The sequence below is a fragment of the Emys orbicularis genome, chromosome 3 (assembly GCF_028017835.1).
Source record: "Emys orbicularis isolate rEmyOrb1 chromosome 3, rEmyOrb1.hap1, whole genome shotgun sequence".
Classification (NCBI taxonomy): Eukaryota; Metazoa; Chordata; order Testudines; family Emydidae; genus Emys; species Emys orbicularis.
The window spans coordinates 71,793,681-71,809,887 of NC_088685.1; the positions used below are offsets into that span (position 1 = coordinate 71,793,681).

The 16,207-nt window shown below is 41.9% G+C and overlaps 1 protein-coding gene across 1 annotated transcript in view; it reads right to left on the reverse strand.

Annotated features, from left to right (window-relative positions):
- LOC135875842 (gamma-aminobutyric acid receptor subunit rho-2) overlaps nt 1-16,207 on the reverse strand; it is a 65,352-nt gene that overhangs the window by 12,958 nt on the left and 36,187 nt on the right. Inside the window, exons 3-5 of the mRNA XM_065400894.1 lie at nt 12,306-12,373; nt 9,012-9,235; nt 2,651-2,733 (exon numbers count right to left, since the gene is read on the reverse strand). Of these exons, the coding sequence (XP_065256966.1) occupies nt 2,651-2,733; nt 9,012-9,235; nt 12,306-12,373 (375 nt within the window). The remainder of the gene's footprint in view (nt 1-2,650; nt 2,734-9,011; nt 9,236-12,305; nt 12,374-16,207) is intronic.

Below are 16,207 nucleotides of genomic sequence, written 5' to 3' on the forward strand. Positions count from 1 at the left end.
CCATCACTACGCCCGCTCCCCACCACAGTCTGCGTCCCAGTTTCAACCCTTTACCGCGAAACCCGTAATAAAGACAACGGTGTTCATTAACAAAGTTCCATGTATTTTATTTTTAAACGTGTGTTGGAAGGGGGGTGACGGGGTGAACGGGGTATGTAGCTGCAGAGGATAGTCAACATAAACTGGGTAAAGAAACGGGGGCAGGTTCAGCTTCTCTTTAAACAAAGTTAAAGGTTACCCTGCTCACTGAGGAACCTAGCTTTCAAAGCCTCCCGGATGCACAGCGCGTCCCGCTGGGCTCTTCTAATCGCACGGCTGTCTGGCTGGGCGTAATCAGCAGTCAGGCTATTTGCCTCAACCTCCCACCCCGCCATAAAGGTCTCCCCCTTGCTCTCACAGAGATTGTGGAGCACACAGCAAGCTGCAATAACAATGGGGATATTGGTTTCGCTGAGATCAGAGCGAGTCAGTAAGCTTCTCCATCTCCCCTTGAGACGTCCAAAAGCACACTCGACCACCATTCTGCACTTGCTGAGACGGTAGTTGAAGAGTTCTTTTTCAGTGTCCAGGGCGCCTGTATAGGGCTTCATGACCCAGGGCATTAGCGGGTAGGCTGGGTCCCCGAGGATCACTATAGACATCTCCACATTTTTGGTCCAGGAAGTAAATACCTTCCTGCAGCCGTCTAAACAGACCAGAGTTCCTGAAAACACGAGCGTCATGAACCTTGCCCGGCCATCCAACGTTGATGTTTGTAAAACGTCCCCTATGGTCCACCAGTGCTTGGAGCACCATTGAAAAGTAGCCCTTTCGGTTAATGTACTGGCTGGCCTGGTGGTCCGGTCCCAGGATAGGGATGTGAGTTCCATCTATAGCCCCACCGCAGTTTGGGAATCCCATCGCGGCGAAGCCATCTATGATGACCTGCACGTTTCCAAGGGTCACTACCTTTGACAGCAGTAGCTCAACAACTGCGTTGGCTACTTGCATCACAGCAACCCCCACGGTAGATTTGCCCACGCCAAAGTGGTTCGCGACTGACCGGTAGCTGTCTGGCGTTGCAAGCTTCCAGAGGGCTATGGCCACTCGCTTCTGGACAGTCAGGGCTGCTCGCATCCGGGTGTCCTTGCGCTTCAGGGCAGGGGACAGCAGCTCACAAAGTTCCAGGAAAGTTCCCTTCCGCATCCGAAAGTTTCGCAGCCACTGTGATTCATCCCAGACCTGCAGCACTATGCGGTCCCACCAGTCCGTGCTTGTTTCCCGGGCCCAGAATCGCCGTTCCACAGCATCAACATGACCCATTGCCACCATGATGTTCACGGTGCGGGGTCCCGTGCTTTGCGAGAGGTCTGTGCCACTCTCAGACTTCATCTCCTCACCGTGATGCCGTAACCTCCTCGCCCGATTTCTCAGCATCTGCCTCTGGAAAAGGTGGACGATGAGGTGCGAGGTGTTGACAATGGCCATAACTGCAGTGATGGTCGCAGCGGGCTCCATGCTCGCAGTGCTGTGGCGTCCGCGCTGTCACTCACCAGAAAAGCGCGCGAAATGAAATGATTGCCCGCCGGCGCTTTCAGGGAGGGAGGGCGAGAGTGACAGTTGGATGACGACAGTTACCCAAAACCACCCTCGACACATTTTTTTCCCCAGCAGGCATTGGGGGCTCGACCCAGAACTCCAATGGGCAGCGGGGACTGCGGGAACTGTGGGATAGCTGCCCACAGTGCACCGCTTCCAATGTCGACGCTTGCCCCGTTAGTGTGGACTCACAATGTCGAATTACTGCCCGTAGTGTGGATACACACGTTCGACTTTGTAATATCGATTCCACATATTCGATTTAAGTAAAATCGAACTACTCTCGTAGTGTAGACATACCCTCAGTCTCACCTGTTGCTCTCTGGATAAATAATTTTTAAAAATTAATTGGAATACAGGGACTGGATCTTGTGTCTCCCACCTCACAGATGAGTGCTCTATCCACCAGGATAGAGTCATTTTCAGTGAATAAGGAGCCTACATGCCTAACCCAGGCTTTGTAAATCCCAGTGATTTTCTAGGTACCTAAAAGTTTTTTTGTGAATCTAGCACGTAAGCATGAAAGCAACTTCATGCCGCTGGTGAGTCCCATTAAGTTGAACTGAATTACCCAAGTTGGACTCAGTGGGACTGCTCATGTACTTTAGTACTTGCAAGATCAGGCCTATCGTTTGTAAAGCACGTTAGAGTCTTTGGGGATGAAAGGTACATAAATGGAAAAGAGTAGAAACCTCCATGATGGTTTCAAACATCATCTCCCAAACAGAGCCAACCAACACAGCAGAAATTCTGAGTTTTCCCTCCAAGCCAATGTGTTGTAATAGTCATCAGCCCATGGAGTGGGACCCTAGTTTGACTTTTGTTGTTTTATCTTTGTCATCTACTACAAACTCTTTCTCTCACACACACACACTCACACTCACTCACTCCCTCCACAAATAAGGACCCGATCCAAAGCCCATTGACTCAGTGGAAAGACGCTCATTGACTTCAACAGGCCTTGACTCAGGCCCCAAAATATTATTTTTCTTTATTCTGAAGTATGTATAACCAACCAATGCGTACAGTCAGCTAAGGGGGACTTGCAGCTAAGAACGTCTATACAACTTACAGCTTTCCAGTTCCAGAGAACAAGTCTGTGAGTCCAGGGGAAATCGACTGAAGTCCATGTTGCACATTGCTGTCACAGTGATCCTAGAAATCCAAAGAGGAAAGGTCACTTCCTAAAAGAGACGCTATATTCCAGAGAAGGTAGAGGACATGTGTCACGGGGCACAGAAAATATAAATTTTAAATATATAAAAATCATTTCCCAGATTTAAAAACAGAAACTATGCATACTGTGTTGACATAAAAGAACTAAGAAACTTCCTAGTCAGGTACAGAGGCCCTGCCCTTCAGATATAGACATGGTTGGATGTGCACAGGCCATGTGAAGGTTTACACCGCATCTGTACGCTCATGATTTCCATGGTTGGTGTGGAGCAGTTTGGCTCCTAGTCCAGTTAGAGTAGCTTCCAGGGACTGTTGTAATAGGTTGGGGCCTCTGAACACTACTGCAACTTAAACAGCAAACAATAATAATATTTTTAGTGTATTTGAGTGTGTTTTATTGGATGTCTGCCTTATATTAAATTGATTTCTTATAAAAAAAATATTTCACTGGGTTCCAGAGTATGATGCTTCCTTTATGTCCAGCTTCCTGTTCTTTCCTTATTTTGCCTTCACTCCACCTCAGTCACTACAACAAACCCGCCTGAGTTCCACATGCATAAATCATTAACAATAGCATGAAAGGCCCCTCGATCTATTTACTATTAGGGGAAAGCTGATTTTCTTAGTGCTGGATCAATCTTGTTTAAACTGTGAGGGCTGATTATTATTGGTGGAATGGGGGGCAGCTATTTTTCCAGTAGTAAGATTTGCCTCTGTTAAATTCACATCTGACCTCGGGATCTGAAACAATCCCGGCTTGAGTTTATAAATCTGAATCTAATCAGCCCTAATGTTACTTTACCAGGGAACCAGGAGGTTTTTTCTCATGAACTGATTTGAAGTGAGGCTCTAAATTCAGTAGGGACAGTCCAGATGTGAGTCATCACTTTAAAGTTTATAGTCCTGTTTATGCTGCCTCTGACTGCTTCCCTGGTTCATTTCAGATGGTGACAAAGAACCTTTCTGCTGATCAAAGGGCTATGGGCCAAATTCTGCCCCGACCAACACACCGATCACCCCAATGAAGTAACTGGAGTTGTACTGTTTATAAACCAGAGCAGAACTTAGCCAAAGCAGATTTTTGGAGCTCAGACAGTGCTGCTATCATGGTAACAATTTCTCATAGTTCTCTACAGTGTTGTCCATCATAGTTAAATACTGTATAACTTTGTGTCATTACAATATGACATTTTCTTTCCTAATACATGTAGTTATTAACAATTCATTAGTCAGAGAACACAGAAACTCAACCTGTCAGTAAGAGATCCCCTCGATTAATGTGCAGTATAGACCAAATGGTCTTGAATTTATAAGTCCCTAATGTGATTTTGTGAACCCTGCTTCTATGCATACTGCCAAAAGACCACAAGGAGAGTATATTCATGCTGCCAAGGTGCACGTTTACTTGATCTTAACCTTGTGATGATATTGTGAAGCAAATTAAAACAATGTGTCCAGTATTTTTATCTGCTGTATGTTGAAACTGATGAGCAATAGGTCCTAAGAAAAATAATTATTTTATTAAAACAAATGTGCATTGCACATGTCATTCCCTTATCCTGGGCTACTCTCTCTCTCTCTCTCTCTCTCTCTCTCTCACTTAGGTACTTATATGGCCCCCGTTGCCCGAGCATCTGAGCATCTCATGAGCTTTATTGTATTTATCTTCCCCAACACCCTTGTGAAGTAGGGAAGTGCTATTACGTTCATTTTACAGATCAGGAATAGAGAAACTAAGGCCCAGATTCACAAAGGTACTTAGGAGCCTAAACCAGATTTGGGTGCCTAACTCCCATTTGTAGGGTTCACTATAATCCACAAAACTCCTTCCTGGCTGCCACCTAACCCTGTAGGTGCCTAAATTCACTCAGTGCCTAAAGTTTCATTATAAAAATTCCCCAGTTTCTGCCTCTGGGCATGCACATTGCTGCTTCACTCTAGCTACCCAGATGCCTATCTCCCCTCTAAGCCCTAGAGCGATCCACAAACCAGGGGAAGGTAGGTGGAGGATTACCTAACCCACCCATAGGGACTGATTCAGTAGGTCTGCTCTGAAGCTGCTTGCTGGATTGGGTCCCATTCAAAATCCTCATGGTAGTGAGAACAGTGAGATTACAAGCTTGGTTGATGAAGTTAATAGTGTTGGTGTAATATACACCGGACCCTCGCTAGAACGCGTGTCTATATAGCGCGAATTCACATATAATGCGGTCGCAGCCATGGATCCCAAATTTAATTACTTTAAATGCAATTCCTTTTAACGTTGTCCCCGCGTTAACGCGGTACCATGCATGGATCCCAAATCCTGCGTTCTAGCAAGGGTCCGGTGTATTTAGACTTCTGTAAGGCATTTGACTTGGTACCACATGACATCTTGATTAAAAAACTAGAATGATATAAAATTAAATCAGCACACATAAAGCGGATTAAAAACTGGCTAACTGATAGGTCTCAAAATCTAACTATAAACAGCATAATCGAGCATGTTTGTTTCCAGGTGGGTCCTGTGGGATCCATTCTGGGCTCTGTGCTATTTAACATTTATATCAATGACCTAGAAGAAAACTTAAAATCATCACTGATAAAGTTTGCAGATGATGCAAAAACTGGGTGACTGGTAAATGATGAAGAGGACAGGACACTGATTCAGAACAATCTGGATCACTTGGTAAATTGGGAGCAAGCAAACAATATGCATTTTAATATGGCTAAATATAAACATATATATCTAGAAACAAAGAATATAGGCCATAGTCACACAATGGGAGACTCTATCCTGGGAAGCAGTGACTCTGAAAAAGATTTGGGGGTATGGCAGATAAACAGCTGAACGTGATTTCTCAGTGTGACACTATGGCCCAAGAGCTAATATGATCCTGGGGATGATTCATAAACAGGGGAATCTCGAGTAGGAGGAGAGAGCTTATTTTACCTCTGTATTGGCTGCTGGAATATTGTGTTCAGTTCTGGTGCCCACAATTCAAGAAGGATGATAATAAATTAGAGATGGCTCATAGAAGAGCCATGAGAATGATTAAAGCATTAGAAAACATGCTCTGTAGTGATAAATTCAAGGAGCTCAATCTATTTAGCTTAATGAAGAGAAGGTTAAGGGTTGATTTGATTACAGTCTATAAATATTTACATGGGGGGGAAATATTTAGTAATGAGCTCTTCCATCCAGCAGAAAAAGGTCTAACACTATCCTATGGCTGCAAGTGGAAGCTAGACTAATTCAGACTAGAAATAAGGTGTACATTTTTAACCCTGAGAGTAATTAACCATTAGAATAATTTACCTTGGTTGTGGCGGATTCTCCATCAATGACAATTTTTAAATCAAGATTGGATGTTTTTCTAAAAGCTCTGCTCTAGGAATTATTTGGGGAAAGTTCTATGGCCTGTGTTATACAGGAGGTCAGACTAGATGATCACAACGGTACCTTCTGGCCTTGGAATCTATGAATCTGTAAATTTGGTGCTTCTTCTTGCTAGCCAGGATACACTGTATCTATATACATTTATTTAAGCTATGATATCGCTTAACTTACATTTATTCAGATTCTTAACTTTTACATTTTTTGTGTTAGAAAATGGTCAACAGTGCAGTTCCTGTATATTAGATGACGATTCATTTTTGTGTGTGATTTGTGTCAAGCTCTTTGGATGGAAATTCAAATTAAATTTAAAATGCCCCAAAATAGCATTTTCAAATTTTTTTTATTCGTTAAATAAAACTATGTTAACTATCCTGGATCCATAAGAAAAATACAGTAAGTTTACTAAAACATGTTTTTCTATTTAAAACCAACTAATTTATTAAACAAAGGAAGTATTACCTGTAGTTAGTGAATTGAACTGATTGTTTCTGGTCATCAAGTCTGGCGAGATTTTAGAGCTAGTAGATCTCATTCTTTCCCATCAAGTTCTTATTAATAGATTTGAAGAGGCAAAACAAGCTTTCCTGTTTTTTCAATTTCCATTGTTTTTTTAACTTTGAATTAGCTAGTCAGTGAACTGTTGAATAAATGGAAATGAAAAAAAAAAATTCTCCCTGCAACTGCAGAAAAGGCTACTTGCTGTCAAAAGTTGGATTAGCACTTCAACAAATTCTGGTTTCAGGTGCTTCACCAGTGCCTTCCAACAGGTGAAGTGGGTTGACTTTCTTTAAATCTTGCAAGCAAATATATACTGCTTAATATTATTATTTTTATTTAATTTAAATTATTTCAATAGATTATTTTAATTTTCGGCCTTAACATAAATTGTCCTAATTTTGAATTTAATTTTAAATAGGTGTATTTAAAAAAAACCCTGTATTTAATTTACATTAAAAAAAAATCCCATTTAAATCAAAATCCAATTTAAATTTAAAAAATCCAATTTTTAATTAAAAAAAAATCAATGATTTTTATCGACCCTGGTCTAAAGGAACTCTGAAAAGCCCTGTAGCCCTTGGGTTCTCCTACCTATCTGTGTCGTATTTTCCAACACATACTTCTTATCTTATCCATCTGGAGGAACCGAAGTCCCTGATGCACTACTGGGGTGTTGCCTCAGAATTCTTTCAGCCAGTAATCTGCCTGAGAATCAGCTACTAAGGTACATCTTTTAGCAGCCACTTCAGCCTCAATTAACTTTGGTTAAAGCTTGGTAGGGATGTGCAACTTATCCCAGAAAACAAAGAGAATGGCTGTTTTTCTAGCAAATATGAAGCAAAAATTGACAGTTCTGGACGTCACCATCTGGTGTACTGCAGAGCCTAATTTAAAGCACATATTGACTGAAGGACAAACACTCCTGATGCACTAAGCTATTCTCTGACCATTGAGGGTTAGGAGGCTACTTTCCTTGGGAGCAGATCATCCTATAATCTCTTACTATGTGGATTCTTGCATCTTCTTTTGAAACACGGTACTGATCAGTGTTGGAAACAGGACACTGGACCAGATAGACCACTTGCTTGATCCTGTATGGCAATTCCTATCTTCAGCAAATCTGACTCAGAAGTGTGACAGACTATACCCCATGTTCACCATTTTTAAAAGACTATGATAAATTTTGTACAAAGTATGCCTTGTGAGATATCATTTGAAAGCTCATAATCTACAGTACTAAACATTATTGTCCTGGTAAAATATGTGTATCAACATTATATATAAAGTTATAAGATTCTGCTGTATAACATTGCTGTAATATATTCCAGAGTTAGAAAGGCAGGCCCAAACCAGTTTTTCATGGACAAAAGACACTGGCACCCCAGCCAAGTATCAGCATAATCAGATGGACTATTATGGACTATCATCTAGGTAAGAGGCCATTCTTTGGCAGGAAGAAGGGTGTGAGCAAACACTTTATATATTGACAATGGCACAGCTGGGGGTTTACATGTAAACAGACTGGCTGTCACATGACCCCTAACTGGAGATAATCCTCAAAGAGGGGAGAAGGGTATAAGAATGAGAAACAGTGGCCTCCAAATCACCTCGCTTCCCCCATCTCTACTCACAGCAGCTACACCACTTGAAAGACAAAGGAAGCATCATTGTACTGGGGGGGGGGGAGGGGGTCCTGGCCTTTCAGCCACTACAGACTGCTGTAAACCTATGGTAAGACAAAACCTTGGTTTTCAAGCCATTTAGCTTGCTAAGTTAGGTATTAGTTTGCATATTATCTTTTATTTTCTTTGTAACCCATTCTGACTTTATGCCTCATTACTTGCAATCACTTAAAATCTATCTTTCTGTGGTAATAAACTTGCTTATTGTTTTATCTAAACCTGTCTGTGTTTGGATTGACGTGTTGGGGAACCTCCACTTCAGATAACAAGGTTTCTGCTTATCATTTTCCATTGATGAAATGACGGACTTTATATGAGCTTCCATTGTCCAGTAGAAGAGCTGGGCAGTACAAGACGCACATTTCTGGGGAAAGGTCTGGGACTGGGAAGTTGCTGGTGTCACCCTGTAATGTAATTCATGAATGGCTGGTCAGAGCATTCATGTAATTCAGCTGGGAATTATTTTGCATGCTAGAGACTATGTGAGAGCAGGACCAGGAGTGGTTGCTCTCACAGCAAAGCAGTATAAAAGGCACCCCAGGTTGGAGATTTGAAGGGACACAGCTGTCCAACAGTCCAGATTATACCCTGGGGAATGTCGCAAGGGCAATTCCTATCTTCAGCAAATCTGACTCAGAACAGAGTTGGGCAAACAATAAATGGCTGTTCACAGACAGTGAGTTAGATTGTGTGGTTACCTCATACTATATAGCACATGACCATCTGGGAACACTCGCAACATGATGTTGTCAGTGGTTGTGTCATGAATGAATGATCTTTTGGAGTGCACAAAGAAGACATCTGGAACCCAAATCTTCTTCACCAGCCTGCCATCAAAGGTCATGCTCTTGTTAGTGATGCTAGGAAATGAGAGGCGTTCATCCTTCCAGTAGTGCCTTAAGTACAGTGTCATAGTAAAGTCCTGCACCAGAAAAAAAGAGAACCATGAAAGAATGCATCACAATGCTGCCTTCCAAACATTAGAAAGGGAATCATCTATTGTTATACTAATATGTCTCATACAGATTGAATCTCTTCTCTGCTAATCATGGTTTTCTTCCTCAAACTAATTCCACAGAACAGTTTCCCGTAGACATGAAGCATTCTGGGAAAGTTCCACAGCCCATACGTTTTTGTATGCTACAATACAAACACCCTAACAGAGTAACATGCAGATATCAATGCATTCCCGCCAAGTACAACAATGCTAATACAATTTGTAGCAGGTATTCCCTAGAAGCTATTAGTCTATAGGACACATTGAAATTCAACCTTCAAAGGAAAATACATATCACTATATCAGTACAGGCTTTTTGAATCCTGACAGCATGATGTTAGCTAAAAGATAATCATATACCTAGTCTGCTTGAAAAAACAAAATCTTGTTCAAATTAGCTAAGGTATGAGTCTGAACACTGAGCAACGTATCCTAGAGAAATAATCATATTATTGCCATACTGGAAAACACCTGCAGCAGCATGAAGAAAAACATCTGTTTCTGCCATTGACCCCAACCTGGCAGCTGCATCTTCTTAAACTAAAAAACCCCTTCATGCTTAGAGATTAACATGTAATTATTTTTATAGTCCCCATTAAGCAATTTGCTACAAAAGTAGTTTCAAAAGCCCTGCCTGCCTGGTCTGGAGTAAGAGCAGCCCACACAGTTTTTTTCCCAATGATGCAGTAGTTGTTAAAAAAACTTACTAAGAGCATGTTTGAAAGGACTCATTTTTACACACACAATGTTGAGATGGTGTGGTCACTGGCTGATGTCATCTTAGTCTCTTTTCCCACAAAACAGTCAGATTATCATAGACGCAGTAGTAGCTAACAGTTGATGGATTAAAGGTATCTGATTTAACGGACCGAGATCTAATCTGGTTGAGCAATCCCTATGGTCCCACGGCACTACTAGAGCCAGTCTAATCTATTGCAGCTTCTTACTTACTAGCTGGGAGGAAAGAAGGTGCCATCTGTAACTGTCAGAGGCAAAATGATCAATTTAGGGCTGCAGTTGGTTATCTTTCCCAAATTTAAAAGGGTGGGCTACCAGGATAGCATGCTAAGAAAGGTTCTTATTAAAAGGCTAAACCCATGCTGGCCAGGGGCCCTATTCTCCTGCTACAGGATACAAGGATACAATTTCAGTGGGAATAACTCTCATCCTATGGTTGAGGAACAAAGCCCCAGGCAGTCAGAGAGATGTAGCTCGAGGGAAAAGGGAGCAGAATTCACAGCTTTCTGAGGGGCAAGGACCTAGGTCCCCAAACTTTTTATCTCACACTCCCCTCCCTAGAGCTGGGGCTGGGAGTGGGGACCCTGCTCTGGGAGGGGGAGACACGGACGGGGTAAGGGGGCCACAGCTGGGGCCGGAGCCTAGGCCAGGGGCTAAGGCCGGCAGCTGGGGCCAGGGCCAGGAGCAGAGCTGGGTTGTGCTCCCTCCCTGGCCCGGGCCCCAGCCATGCCCCCATGAATGTTCCTCTGCATCCCCCCTAGGGGGGCACATCCCACAGTTTGGGGACCTCTGATCTAGGTGAAAGTCTTCCTGGGTAAAGACTAGCGTGTTATTTAATGAGCTACCTAGGGCATAGTTTTGCTATATTATCTTGAAACATCAGAGATCTGGTTCCTCTGCACTGGTTGCTTTCTGTGGGTTTCCCACCACATCGTCACCCACATCCCATAGAAAATCCCTGCTTTCAATATCAATGCTCACAAGCCAAGTTCTTATAATGAGGATCCAACTGTGGCTTGATAAAATCCAATCAATCTTTCAATTCTTATTGCTGGAGGAAATTATAAATTGTTTTGTATCAGATAGGATACGAAGCAAGCTGTCCTCAGCAGTATCTTTAACACTGTAACTACAACCTAAAGGGAAAAATTCTAGCTTTAGGTGTGATCCTCAGTTTTTCAATAGGGAAAATGGCTTGTTTTCTCATTTTGTGATATGCCCCCTTGTACAGCAAAGCCAGAACGATGGTGGCACAAAAGGACTACAGGACAGTAATATTAACAGTTTGTATTAAAGAGACAAATACTGTGGAGTTTAGATGTTAAGCTAAAACCCTGTCCTTAGCCCTGCAGATTATGCCTAGATTCCACACTCCATGATAAGAGGAACAGTGAGGAAGGGGATGAAGGGAGAGTGGAAAAGAGAAGATTCCCTCTTTTTTCCTCCTCCTTTCCCCATTTCTTTTTCTCTCCAGTCTTTTTGATCCATCTTTCTCCCGCACATGGAAGCTAAAGCAGGAGACTCAGAGGATAGCTCTCTCACATACACTTTTTACTGCCAGTAACACTTATTAGTTGATAATTGGATCCACATTTCTTTCCTTTTAAAAAAACACAATAAGAATAAATTACAACTGAATTTAGTGCTGTTGCTAAGCTCTGGAGTGACATCACTGGTGACTGAAATCTGGTTGTCCATCACAAATTCAGCATAAATAGAGGCAGAGTCCATTCTGAATTGGAAGGACTGCCTTGAGAGATGAGAAGGTAGGAAGCAGCTTGTTTTGATTTATGATACTAATTAGTTCTTCTAATGTTCCTCACAGATCCATACATTTAATAATAGATTTTCTGGTTCTATAATAAATTTAAAAATAAGTAAGGCTTTCATGATCCTCACAAGAGTTATTATAGCTACCTGAACCCAAGTGACATGAATTTCACTATGCGGTACAATGAAATGAGCACAGCAGGCAATTGTTCATATTCCTGACTCCTGCATATCAACCAAGATCATGCTCATTTACTTTTCAAGGTCTTTGTTCCCTTGCAATTTTAATCATCTTTATCTCGAGTCCTCATGATGACTCTTTGAACAGTGTCTATCTTTATTAAGACTTTAATTCTGATTATGGGCCTTTCAAAATTGCTAGAAGTTGTTTTTACTGCATTTGCCTGCATCTGACAGATAAACTGAAACCCAGATATGGGACTTATCCTGACTAGGAATAATCAAGGTTTAAAAGAGTGTTACATACCATATCGACCTCAGAAATACTGTCCAAACTTTCAACCTGTACATCTACCCCAACAGGAATGGCAGGACCTGTGGTAGAATGAGATTTAGACATTTAAATACTATCCCTTTACATCATCTGACTTTAGTTACCTTTATAAAATACAGTAGTGTTCAAAACATTTTTGGTCCGATGTTGTAATTTCTTGTACCTGTGGTTCCTTGATGAGACAGCCAGAATAATAATCCCAATATCTTTTTTTCCCCTTTGCATGTCTCCAACACTGACTCTACCTGTGTATGGCTCATCCATAGCAGGGGTGAAGCATTTTGGAAAGGTTCCTAATGCAGAGCCAGCCCATTATAAATCTTAGTTCTTTATAAAGAAATCCCAACGAAGATACAGGAAAATAAGAGGAAGAAACCACAATCCTTGAGATTTCACTTTGCTGATAACAAAAGGAATGAAAAAAAAAACCCTCACAATGTGACAAGCTCCATTCATCTTGTGTGAATTTTTGAGAGCTCTGTCATTTTCTGTTCTCAAATTGCCATGTGTTTCTTTGATTATTAAACAATAGTCACTTGTTGGAGACTACTTTTAAAAAGTTTTCAGTCATTCCAAAATAAACAGCCAGATACTGCACAAAGGATAAATAAGCATGAAATCATTCTACAATAAAAGCAAACTCCCTTGCAACTAGAAACTATACCATTTTCACAGTGGACAATTACTCTCATAGGGCCAATCCTGCTCATCTTACTCATATTCCATTTTAAACCCTATTTTTTAATAGATTTTTCTTTCTCCTCTTCTCTCATTCCTTTGTCCATTGTGGATAATCTCTCCTAAACTGAATTTGAATTCAAAGACATTCAATCTGAATCAAACTTTCAGTATTCAGGTGTGCTTGAAGTTAGGTAAAAAGTGCTCACCTGTCCCTAATTTGAAGTCGCTATCATTATGCAGTTGCTTTAGTTGTGCTTTAGAGAATTTGATGTTGTTACAAAGCCATATCTTGTAAGCTGTTCCAGGCAAGGACTACGACACCTCCGTGTTTGTATAGTACCTAGCTCAATAGGGGGTCTGGATCCTGATCTGTAAGTGCTACTTTTATATCAATATTAAATAATAATATAATGACATCATCATGAAAACTAATTCCAATAGCAAGCACTTTAAATAACATACATTTACCAAGACAACTAGAAAACCTCCGTTCTGAGAATGCAATAGGGCTTTTAGCTTGCAAGGTATCATCTACCCTACTGCCATTTCTGCTGTGGCACACGGACTCCAACGTCTGTTTGGGGGCAGGGGTTGGATAAAACATTATATCCATTTCTGTTGTAGAAAAGGGGAGTTCACACACAGCAGCAGTTGCTTCAGTAGGATAAGTCAGCACAGTATCAGCAGGGCATGAATTCAGGCTGATTACCACGACTGGACCACCTGCAATGATATTGCCAGTTCTTTGACACATCCCACTGTGGTACAATACAGTGCAAGGGCAGGGTTAAAGGAGCACTGCAAGTGACATAGCTCACCTGTTCCATTTATATTGCTGCAGCCTGCTACAGTCTTCTGCATTCATGCAGTGTTTCAGTAGCCGTGGTGTTCTGGAGAAGTATAGCAACAGTCTGAGAAATATTAGCCTGACTGAGTTACTGAATGTGCTAACAAGGATTCCACCTTTGGACAAAAACACGTGAGGTGGAATTTCAAGTATGTATTTTGGGCTTGATCCTGAAAGGTGCTGAGCAGTCTGACCACAACCAGCAACTTACTTCAACATGTGCTTACCTCTAAGCATTAGAGTGGGCCCATTGAAGCAGAAGGTACTCTGCCCTGCCTACTGTGTTGAGGGGTTGCAGGTGGATCCATGTAGTTGTGGATCCACTAGCCACACATGCCACTCATTCCCCCTCCCCACAACTTGCCTTCCTCAAACACTTTTCATGATGCCATAGAGGAGCCCCTACAGATGACAGCTGCATGGGGTGAGGAATGCACAGCACAAGCTCCCCACAGAATCCCAGCTTGCAACTATACTGGTTTTCATAGAATCATAGAGCTAGAAGGGATCTCAAGAGGTCATCTAGTCCAGTCCCCTTCACATATGGCAGGACTAAGTATTATCTAGACCATCCCTGACAGGTGTTTGTCTGATCTGCTCTTAAATATCTCCAATGATGGAGATTCCACAGCCTCCCTAGATACCTTATTCCAGTGCTTAACTACCCTGACAGTTAGGACGTTTTTCCTAATGTCCAACCTAAACCCCCTTTGCTGCAATTTAAGCCCATTGCTTTTTGTCCTGTCCTCAGAGGTTAACGAGAACTATTTTTCTCCCTTCTCCTTGTAACAACCCTTTGTGTACTTGAAAATTGTTATCATGTCCCCCCTCAGTCTTCTCTTCTCCAGACTAAACTAACCTAATTTTTTCAATCTTCCCTTATAGGTCATGTTTTCTAGACCTTTAATCATTTTTTTTGTTCTTCGCTGGACTTTCTCCAATTTGTCCACATCTTTCCTGAAATGTGGCACCCAGAACTGGACACAATACTCCAGTTGAGGCCTAATCAGGGTGGAGTAGAACAGAAGAATTGTTTCTCGTGTCTTGCCTACAAAACTCCTGCTAATACATCCCAGAATGATGTTTGCATCTAGGTTGTATTTCCCTAGTTTGTTTATGAGAAGGTCATGCAAGACAGTATCAAAAGCCTTACTAAACCGCTTCCCCCCCCATCCACAAGGCTTATTACCCTGTCAAAGAAAGCTATCAGGTTGGTTTGACACGATTTGTTCTTGACAAATCCATGGTGACTGTTACTTATCACCACCTACTTTTGTTGTCTTATGGGCCCTGGTGATGGGGCCAGGGAGGATTTGGGTTTTATGAAGAGGGAGTCATTAAAGGTGGAAGAGCATGGCACAGATTTTATTCATACTTGAAGGTTAAAATGTGCATACAAATGAATAGAAACAACATAAGTGCCTAATGTCATTGGAATTAAGCAACTATGCAAGCCCAGTTCAGTCAGGGTATGGTGGTGAGGAGTCAAGAAGCCCTGTGAGCCCCAGTTCCCAAGCTCCCAGTCTCCCTAGCTCACCTGACAGGCTGCCACAGAGCCAGGAAGCCTGGGAAGGGGGGACAGGAAACTTTTTAAATTCTGTTTTGGTTCTTCCAACATGACATTTTTTGAAAATGTCCCTCCCATGGGAAATTTTGCAGATCTGGTTTTTGACACTGATTTGCAATTAATTTCTTTTTTTTTTTTTTTTCTGAATGAGACATTTTCCACGGGAGGGAAATTCCAGTTCCTGCACAGCTGTAGTGGCAGCACTGTTCAGGCAAGCTCACCTGCCGCTTAGTGAGAAAATACCTTGGATGAAATCTCGGCATATGTGAAGGAGAACCCATCCCTGTATTGGAAACAGAGACAGTGACTGTGCAACTCAAGCATTGATTTTTGTATCAGAATCACCCCAGAATTCAAAATGCACTTAGACACAGTATAACTTTAATAGCTGACAAATCCCTGTCTAGCACAACGTGTGGTGAGTAGCTCATTTTCTTTGAAAACAAATGGGAAAAACTTCCCAGATTATAAATCTGCCTACATTAGACTTTAAAAGAAGACAGACGTGAGAAGATTAGTGAATAGACTGTTCTCTAGGTCAGTTACGCCCAAGCTGGGGTCTGTAGATACTTGGTGGTCCATGCAGAGCTGGCTCTCCTTGTTTCCAGCTGCTGCATTTTATAGAAGACAGATAAGAACATATACAATTCTTTCTTAATATTACTTTCCCAATTGAGAGATTTCTTTAGTGGCTACTGGGATGTTAAGGGGAATGGGAGGTGAGGCAGCCCACAAAATTTAAAGTGAGTGTGGAGTTGTCCACACTATGAGTGCACATGT